Raw genomic sequence first — 9,613 nt, 5'->3', positions numbered from 1 at the left:
CAAAAACAAATGTTCTAAAAAAAGAATCTATTTATTCAATAACTTCCCATAGTCTTAACTAAGTAAATCAAAATACTGATCTATTGAAAACCGATTTCAAGCAAGCATTCCACAACAAAGTATAAAACGTTCAAGAATCCATCTCGGAAAACATGATGAAGATGCATGTGAACATGAGGGAAACAGGTGTTTGCTGACTAGCACATGTTAATCCTGTGGAATAAAATGCACAAAGATTTGAAAGACACCTTTCCAAAAGCATTACTTTTTCATGAACATAAAATGCTTTTAGTTCATATTCCATTCATTAACTTAACTCCCCATATAATTAATAGTTTTCAAATTAAAATGACTGGCAACAATATAAGTCAGGGAGGAGTACGAAAATACATATTTGTTCCCAAGTGAACAAAGAAAGGATAAGGGAGGTAGCGGTTGTAGCCAGGAAATAGTCTTCAGTGAGGAAATCCCCCTGTTTGTTGCTGGAACACATCGATTGTGTCTTCGTCCTCCATTTCTAACTGCAATGTAAAAACAAAAGTGAACATGTACAGTTGTAGCAAGACTTGCAACTGATATGGGTGACTGTATGCGGAGTAAACATATGTCTACTCCGCATACAGTCACATATGCTTCAAGGAACAAGAGCAGTAGATGTAGGCTACATTAGATTAGATTTTCATTTGGGATCTTGGAAAAAAGGATTAAAAGACTGAGACATGTACAATTATTTAAGTGTATATCTGTTATAACAGATACGACTCTAAGGTGAGGGGCATTATACATTAAACGTATCACTTACCTGTGATGGTGTGTCTGTTTCATTAATGGGTTGACCATCAAATCTAAACCGTATGTGTCTAATCGTCAGTCCCTGTGGATAGACATTCAATTCACATTTCTACATTCACAAAATTCACTGAATGACTAAAACATGAAATCCACATCTAGGCTGATTACAAGGTTGAGAAGTAGCCTAGGCTACATGAGTTGATGCTGTGTCTTACCTGTCTTTCACAATATGCCTTCATGAGTTTGTTGAGAGGTGTATGTCTTTTGATCTTAAACTGCACCACGGAACCGTCCTGTCCTGCCACCTTCAGGTTGATGTGCTCATTGTTCTCAGTCTTAACTCCCTCCTGTACAGAAAAACACCAAATGCAGAAGACCCATCCATGACGTTTCAGGATAATAGTATAGTACACGCAAGAGGTTCTCTAGCTGAACACATTTGAGTACGAAATATCCAACTGTAGAGTTATATTTGTCAGAAACTTAAGCTACCTTGGTTTTGTGATGTCACGGCTAGCTAGGTAGCATCTGCACTACTACAGTAGCGTATTTTAAGCTAGTCGGGCTAGCTCGCTACCTTAACGCTACCAGTAGTTAGCTAACGTTAATAATGTAAGCCCATCTGTGCACATAATTACAAAAGATTTTCTAAAACGGTTTGGGAACTACTGTAACTGCCTCACTTGCCAAGTAGAAGCGCAAGCTTGCTAGCCAACTAACTAACAAAATCTTTAGTGAACCAAGCAAGTTAGGTCTGTGTTATGAAGCTTTTTCTCCATGACCAAGAGACATATCGCCACAGCATAAGATGCGTTATATGTCGCAGAGAACGGCCTGTCTAAATATTGTAAATAAACATGTCCCATCCCTCACCTTGGGTTTCTCGTCTGCCATGTCGGATGTGGTTGATGAGCGCTCAGTGGCTGCGTCTGTGCGCTCACAATGCCACCAGACAGCCAGGACAAGAGCGCCAGTTTGTGTACAATTGCGGCAGCTTTAATTCCACGCATTTTCTATTCCACCGGCCTCACACACACACATTTAGATTGTTAATCAACAACACATATACAAACACAAAATATTTTTTTTTAAATAAATACTTTAATTCTTCATGCAGAGAACGTCTAAAAATATGAACTTAACCAATAGAGCTCATCGGTTCATTTCTATTGACAAATACAGCAATAATTTATGACAACCTGGTTTAAGGATGTTTGAAGAATTCTTAATTGTAACAAGCTCCGACAGAATGCATTCAACACAATCACATAGTAGCTTAAGGCCTACTTAAAGAATGGTGGGGAAAGCGATTTAAACATAATTGTATAAAACTGCCAAGAATACCATTTCAAAAATTAAACGAAATTGTGTTTCTTTCAGGCAGAAACAGAACTTTTTTAAAACGGCATTCTTTTGCGTAAGCTCCGTTTTCACTGCTGTTAATTGAACAAGTTTGTTGCTCTAGCGGCTAGACTTTAGCCTCAATATAGCTTGAACTGCGCAGCGAAACCAGTTTGACTGCAAAACGGTTGATGATAATGTCAGCAGATGAGAATGTGGGGGAGGAATTCAACAAGACACTGCGATGTCTAAACTGCGTGCAGAGCTGATTAACACTACTTCTCAAAAACAATTAAGTAATACATCCATGACAATCACTCAAACTGAAATAAATACTGCGGATCTGCAGGCTATCAAGTTCCTTACGTGTGGGATGATAGAAATAAAAGATAGAAATAAAAGGAATCCCATCTGTAATCAAATAAGGCTATAATAGTAGAATGACAAGATAAATAACTTTCAAAAGTAACATAAATAAGACTCCCAAGTAGTTTCACCAACCGATTGTGAAACCAACTATAAAAAAAAGTCCGAATTGTAGTGAAGTTAGCAATGCTCTGTTTTCTATGAGCTAGTGACCCCCACTTATGTCACGTTTGTTCACCTCGGCTTGAACGTTGATAAGTTACATAAATGCTTTTCAAGTGTATGTCATTCTGAAACCAAACATTGTAAGTCTGTATGGAATTCTAAAGTGCAATAATTCTGTAACAACTCAGACAATGGAGTTGATTGACTAGAGGGAGTAAGTTGCAACAAAATTGAACTGAACACAAATGATAAAATAATATGAATTCATATGATAATGAATAGTAACAGCATTTTGTAACTCACTGGGATGAAACACTCACAAATACAGTGACCTCCCCACCACCCCGAAAATACTGTCTCAGTAGAGCATATGCTCAAGCTGTGTGCACCATGTGTTGCTGGCTACACTGTCCTGGCACTGTTTTGGTGGTTGAGGCAGAGGGCTATAGAGCCCCCCATCTCTCGGCCGGGGGGAACTGGTCCACCTCTCCTGTTTCCGTGCATTGCTGGTCTCCCAGAGTGAACGTCAGCTTGTATCTCATTCGGACCTTCTCCTGAAACACACACACACACACACAAGTCATTGCCTTGAGTGGTTAGCACTGCATACACTTTCACAAATCTTTGTTGTGAGGGGCGAACGCAACTAGTATGACTAATTCAATGGATGAAAAAAAATAATAAAAATATGTCGAACACGATATAAAAACAAAACGAACAAAAAAACTGACAAATTATAAGCAGCACGAAACAGCTTCCTGTCCTCTCTTTGGTCCGCGACAGTGTGACACAACTCGCATACCTTCAGCGGATTGGCCAGCAGCATGACCTGAGTGATGGCGGCGGGGGGCAGGATGGGGCTGAACGCCGCCAGCTCCGTCCCCGACGGCGGCTGCAGCCTCACCTTCATCGACTGACGACAGTAGAGAGGGAGAAAATGGCGGCGACGTCGATTATGCTAAGTGCATTACTGTGGCGTTTCCACATGATTTTTTGTGCACCGGAAACTTTTCAAGACTATGGAGGTTGAGTGCGAGGCCTTTTACCTTAGGCACGGCGGCCTGCAGGACTACGTTGCTGATGGGCAGGGGGGCTGTATTCAACATGGACACCACTATCACCAGAACATCAGGCCTGCCAGAGGGACAGTCGGTAGCAAAGTGGAGGAGAACCCGGATGCCGTCTTTATCGTACGCCGTCACAGGGCACACTTTGCCTTTGTTACCACAGATAACCGAGAGAGAGAGAGCACAAACTGTCCATCAACCAAGCTTACGTCAACAGTTCTAGAATATTAGTCGTTAGCCATTCGCTGACGCTACAATTTCTGTAAACTACAATACCCCCAAAATCCAGTGCGGGATACTCAGTCAGCGCTACTCACTAGGCCTGATGGAGTCCAGGGGAACGTGGACGTTGACTAGGGAGATCTCCGGGGCCACGCCTGGGCTGGCCAAGCCCAGAGGGATGACAGGAGACAGGGAGCGAAGCAGGGGGCTGTCGTCTGCCTGGGGCCTGGTGGTGGCCAGGCTGGAGGCTCCAGGTGCTGCTATGCCCAGGGGGAGAGAGGCTCCAGGTGCTGCTATGCCCAGGGGGAGAGAGGCTCCAGGTGCTGCTATGCCCAGGGGGAGAGAGGCTCCAGGTGCTGCTATGCCCAGGGGGAGAGAGTCTCCAGGTGCTGCTATGCCCAGGGGGAGAGAGGCTCCAGGTGCTGCTATGCCCAGGGGGAGAGAGGCTCCAGGTGCTGCTATGCCCAGGGGGAGAGGGCTAGATCTGGACGGTGCGTTGCCCATGCTGGAGGTCGCACCCATAGCATCCCCTATCCCAAACAAGCAATCAGGGTCCAACATACCAGGCATGCTGTAGAAATAAAGAGACAAAACACTCTATTTAAAAATAAATAAAAAGTTGTACAAATCATACATCAACCACTATAAATAAAGCAATAAAACATTGTCAGTTCCATGGAAACAGACAGATGAAAGGCACCCTCACCTCTTGGGGTTTCCCAGGTCCAGCATAGCCAGGTCTTGCAGGCCGCTGTGGCTGAGGGAGGTGGAGGGAGACAGAGAACCAACGGGAAAGGAGAAAGAGGTAGCACTGGAGGATTGTGGGTAGCTTATCGGGCCAGGGCAGGTTGACACCGGCGTCGCGGACAAGGGGGCTGCAGGGAACACAGAGGTGGCGAAGGGGAAAGAGACAGTGCCGGAGGATTGTGGGTAGGGGACCGATGAAGAGGCTGTCGTCAAAGTGTTTGGGGACGCTGCTGAGGTTAGTGGTGCTGAGGAGAAGGCAGGAGCTGTGATGGGTGTACTGCCAAAGAGGTCCAAAACCATGTGGGGTGCCTGGCAGAGAGGGTGGGAAACGGTGACATCATGCCTCCATGTAGACATAACTTGAAGAAAACCATTTAGTCTGGCAAAACATCCCAGTTATTTCATCAAAACCCCTCTTTGAAATATAAACACACTGAAGTATATGCCTACCTGTGATGACAATTGCTGACTGAAGACGGGATCTTTTGGTGTCTCTATCATTGCTCCACTCAGAGCAGGAACGGGGTCATTAAGGCCTTCAAAACAAGCAAACAAACCCTTTCACACCAGTCACCAGCTCCGAATCACTCCACTCGAGCAAGAGTCTTTAGGTGTTACCTAAAGAGATGAGCTCTTCATCTAGCAGGGAGAGGGCTGTGGAGGGTTTGCTGGGGCTAGGGTCATCGCTGGGAGCAGGACAACAGGCCTGGGAGGAGGCAGAGCCGTAGAGCAGGTCGGCTGGGATGGAGACACTGGGCTCTGGGTGCTGGACTGTGGGGGTCAGCCCTGGAGGGGAGGGGCTCTGGAGGTCCAGCCCCGCCAGGTCAATCAGAATCTCCGATTGGCTGGTATCTTTGGTGCCTGTCCAGGAGGAGGGAAAGGAGAGAACAGAGAATGTGTGAGAATATTTGAAGGCAAATTAATTTATGAAGTATGGTTCGATGAGACAAATTCCACTTGATATTACATTAAAAATAGTCTACACATGGTACACTAGTGGAAGATGAGAAAATATACAGAAGTAAAGTGGGGGAAAAAAGGTTGTGGATGTCGTACATTGTGAGTAGGAAGGTCCCACAGGCTCCATCTCTCCGTTGATCTTCTGCCCTTCCACGATCTTCCGATACGAGTTGATGACGCGAGAGAGGTCATCGCTGGCCTGCAGGATGTCTCCTAGTGGTTCGGACAAGAGGTCAGAGGTCAGACCAGGAGGGAAGCCATCGATTTGGCGAGTGGCGTCGAGGGAGAGTTAGGGTTCTCACCCAAGCTGCTGTCGTTGTCCTCGGTCTCCGTGGCGAGCTTAAACACGGTCTGCCTGAGTTTGTCACAGTCTCTGTATAGCTCCTTTAATGTCATACAAATAACAATGGTCCAATAATAAATCGACAGAGAATCACCCTATGGCAATTGCATTACTTCCTCCTTATGTTCTGCATCAATTGTATTTTTAACTGCAGGATAAGTATTTCTGCACACTGTACTTTTCAACTTGAGGTCATTAACACTATGGTAGAACTGTGAGACGTGTGCTCAGCCTCGGGAAATGCTAAACATCGACACATCCTTTTTAGCAGATCTTAGGAGTTTTAATGATCCAATTGTATTTTATATTGAGGTTTTACCTTGTGTTATACTCTTAACTGTAGCACTTTGAGATTTGTTTCAAATGTAAAGTGCGTTATTATTATTATTAGGTCATTCCAGTGAGGTGATTGAGACTTTGGTGGACCGACCCTGATGAGCTCCTTATCGCCGTCGGTGGACTCCTCTCTGCTGAAGTGGCTCAGCATCTCGTGGAGCAGCTTGACACTGTTGCTGACCTCTTCCAGGGTGCCGCTGCGCTTGGAGGCCCTCTGGGCCCTCACCTCGTCCTGAAACGACGACAACAACAATGACAGCCGCGCTTTCGCCCGCCCGCGTAGAAAACCCAGGTGCCGGGGCCAAGTCAGCATTTACACAGCACGCTGTTCTGAACACAAAGAATCGCTGACGGCTGGTGCATGCATAAAGGGGGAATTCACACAGTGTTTTAATACACCTACTGTTGAAGTCGTCCGTGATTTGGATTTGACATTTGTGTGTGTGTGTGTGTGTGTGTGTGTGTGTGAGGGAAGGTGGGCCTGTGCCTCTGCTATACAACAAAACCAGGTTCTTTGCGAGTGTAAGCCGGCCCTCACCTCCTTGACCATGTTCTTGATCAGGCGGTTGGCTTCCTGCAAATCCTCTGGTTTCTTACTCTTCAGAAGCTCAGCCAGTCGCTGTGGACGGAGCACAATCGCCAGTCAAAAAAAAAGCCTCCCCCTCATGTTACCCATGGCACGTAACCAATCACAGCCCTTCCTTCCAGTCTGAGATAACAGGTCTTGTGAAAACAAATAGGGCCATAGATCCCCCGGAGTTACAGGGAAACAAACACACGGTCCCTGCTCATCCCCTGATGATGGGATCAGAGTGTGTGGGGCGTGGGAGACGTCGTGTGTCAGCCGTTGTTAACGGAAGGAACGACGGCATGACCAGCTGTGGCGCAAACCCTCTTTCCGTGGAACTCTTTCCGTGACTTTGGGGGTTGTAAGGCTTCCACGCACGTGACCTCCCTCTCACCTTGCTCTTCTCCTCGTTCTCAAACACTGGGTTCTTAGGGTGAGCCGGGGGCGAAGCCGTCAACGTCTTTTCCGGCGGGACCGCTGGGTCCTCGTCGACGACACCTGAGAGTGTTGTCCTTCGTTAGAAGACGGCGACTACTGTGGTGATTTTGACCGTTGATGGAGAACGGTGGGTTTTAGATGGAATGTCTTACCCTGTCTCTTGAGCATCTGGTAAGCTTCACTGATCTTAGCTTCATCGGGTAGAGAATGTGTCCAACTGAAGATAATCTCGATAACTTTCATTTTGACCCTTTCTGATACTCGATCACCTAGGTACTAGGAGGAGAAAACCAGGCTATTTATACACACGATATAACAACTGACCCATAACTATCGAAATGATCTTTGGTGCAGAACATGAAGTGTAATGTTAACTTACTTTGGGTGACACCACTTTAATAAGTTCGTTCAAAAAACGAAATTTTCCCACTTCGTTGTGAAACCTTCGGCCACAGTTCTTCATGCAAGCTTCAAGTACCTGCAATAGTTGAGATAGATAGGCTTCATGTGAATCTTCACACAAAACAATTACTTCTTGAAGTGTTATGTTTTCTGTGGGCGGTTACTTACCGTCAAAGCCTGTATTGCCTCCCATTCCTGCGGGGACTGAATCTTATGAGCCAACAATCTCACAGAGATCTGTGGCCTGGAATATTCATGAAACAAACATTTAACAAAGATAAAAAATTACAGTCCACAACAATAATCATCTTAAAGACCCAAATTTAGAAAGCCCCATCGAATTAAGATGACTCATGGATGATAAGAGCTCTGAAATAGCATGCTGACTGACGTTTGATACATGGAACATGCTGTGCCGTCACGGCACAACATGAACATAAAATGTCCATGGTCTGTTCATACCCTTCCAACTCCTTATTCACTTGGTCGCAGAAGCCTATGATGAACTCCCAGTCTTCCTGTCTGTTAGAAGGGTTTGTGGCTTTGTCTGTAAAATTGATATAGTTTTGCAGAGCTGGTTGTTATTGTTTTCCCCAAATACTGACTTGTCTCACTGTCTAAGGGGTGTGTCTCTCAGATGGACTGTTGATATGCTTAATACTAAACTCAAAGCAAAAAGCTTGGAGTTGACCTTACTAGCCAATATTTGCTGCGTATAATGTAGCTATATTTAACTACCTATAACAAATAATCTTATATTATTTTAATGTATTTGAAAATAAATATACTAGTCAGCTGTATCCCCCTGTTCACGGCTAGCTAAGCTAGCTAGCTCTAGCTAAGCTAGCTAGCTCTAGCTAAGCTAGCTAGCTCTAGCTAAGCTAGCTAGCTCTAGCTAAGCTAGCTAGCTCTAGCTAAGCTAGCTAGCGCTAGCTAGAAAGCTAGTTGGTAAGGCTTAGTTATCTAAACTGGCTAACAATATTGGAAAATGCAGGGACAATTAAACACGGTTATTGATGACAATCGTAACATTATCATCAACAGATTAGCCGCAGTAAACTAGCATACTGACAAACTGTTGGACTATTTTAAATTATATCGATATTAAGTTTATTAGCATGTACTTACTGAGCCACGACTCCAACGACTCCCCTTCCGTATCCGCCATGTTCACACTGTTCAAGTACAGAAGCACCTCATGACTCTGATGAAAATGACGTGGTCGCATGGTATGAAAACAAATCTCACGCCCCCCTAACCTACATTTATGTTTTGACATCAATCAAGTGAAACGTTTGCTTTCAAACATGAAAATAATAAAGACAGTGTGTACTGTGACATTGAGAGGGAAGGCATGAGCATGAGGCAACCTGTTTTTGTGTCTGTTGTGCCAACAAAAGTTAAAATAGTATGTAGTCTGTCATTTCTAGTGTCCAAAATGCTTCTAATGTGAATATATCAGACCACAATTGTCCATCTATCTATATAATGAACTGTACAGAATGTAAACATCCATGTTGAAATGTTACTAGTGGGAGCCTCGGCCAGCAGATGGCGCTAAAAGCTTAGAACAGTTTATGCTTCTATAATAAATTATTAAACGAAACATTAAGACCACACCTTTGAGTTAAACCCAACCTGTTATAGGCTAGTTGGGGTCATGAGTTGACACGAGATATTTAAGTATTCATAGTATATGAAGTTGCACGACCGGAGGCAGGCACAGATAAAACCTGCAGATTAGAAATTGGAGCAGTTTATCCACAAAGACCCCTCTGTTTCCTTGCAGTCGGTGGGAGGCTAGATTTTGCATGCGTTGGAGCCGGAAAGTTCACGTGAGGGTCAAAACCCAACACCAGAGATTCC

The 9,613-nt window shown here is 44.7% G+C and overlaps 2 protein-coding genes across 2 annotated transcripts; both read right to left on the bottom strand.

The window, feature by feature from the left end:
- Positions 1-16: 16 nt before the first annotated feature.
- On the bottom strand, positions 17-1,817 carry sumo2a (small ubiquitin like modifier 2a). The gene is made up of 4 exons (XM_062448478.1): positions 1,666-1,817; positions 1,008-1,139; positions 803-874; positions 17-521 (listed from the first exon to the last, which is right to left on the bottom strand). Exons 1-4 carry the CDS (start codon positions 1,684-1,686, stop codon positions 456-458), a joined length of 291 nt encoding a protein of 96 aa, XP_062304462.1. The 5' UTR covers positions 1,687-1,817; the 3' UTR covers positions 17-455.
- A 91-nt stretch (positions 1,818-1,908) lies between these two features.
- On the bottom strand, positions 1,909-8,970 carry gga3a (golgi associated, gamma adaptin ear containing, ARF binding protein 3a). The gene is made up of 18 exons (XM_062448351.1): positions 8,876-8,970; positions 8,210-8,294; positions 7,916-7,991; positions 7,725-7,823; positions 7,498-7,621; positions 7,302-7,405; positions 6,878-6,958; positions 6,434-6,571; positions 5,963-6,044; positions 5,757-5,873; positions 5,319-5,561; positions 5,151-5,236; positions 4,660-5,009; positions 4,406-4,524; positions 4,049-4,207; positions 3,711-3,880; positions 3,467-3,577; positions 1,909-3,218 (listed from the first exon to the last, which is right to left on the bottom strand). The coding sequence occupies exons 1-18, from the start codon at positions 8,913-8,915 to the stop codon at positions 3,108-3,110; spliced, it is 2,295 nt and encodes a 764-aa protein (XP_062304335.1). The 5' UTR covers positions 8,916-8,970; the 3' UTR covers positions 1,909-3,107.
- Between the last annotated feature and the right edge of the window lie 643 nt (positions 8,971-9,613).

The sequence above is a fragment of the Osmerus eperlanus genome, chromosome 22, assembly GCF_963692335.1.
Source record: "Osmerus eperlanus chromosome 22, fOsmEpe2.1, whole genome shotgun sequence".
NCBI lineage: Eukaryota > Metazoa > Chordata > Actinopteri > Osmeriformes > Osmeridae > Osmerus > Osmerus eperlanus.
Note: the sequence above shows the minus strand (reverse complement) of the source record. Positions and strands in the feature narration are given on the sequence as shown.

Excerpts from the sequence above, each read along its gene's own strand:
- sumo2a (XM_062448478.1), bottom strand. The coding sequence starts at position 1,686 with ATGGCAGACGAGAAACCCAAG. Across the intron at positions 1,140-1,665 it reads TGGCAGACGAGAAACCCAAG|GAGGGAGTTAAGACTGAGAA; the intron begins GTGAGGGATGGG and ends TTTTCTGTACAG. Across the intron at positions 875-1,007 it reads AGGCATATTGTGAAAGACAG|GGACTGACGATTAGACACAT; the intron begins GTAAGACACAGC and ends GTCTATCCACAG.
- gga3a (XM_062448351.1), bottom strand. The coding sequence starts at position 8,915 with ATGGCGGATACGGAAGGGGAGTCGTTGGAGTCGTGGCTCA. Across the intron at positions 6,959-7,301 it reads AGAACGAGGAGAAGAGCAAG|CGACTGGCTGAGCTTCTGAA; the intron begins GTGAGAGGGAGG and ends CTCCGTCCACAG. Across the intron at positions 3,219-3,466 it reads TGCTGGCCAATCCGCTGAAG|GAGAAGGTCCGAATGAGATA; the intron begins GTATGCGAGTTG and ends TGTGTGTTTCAG.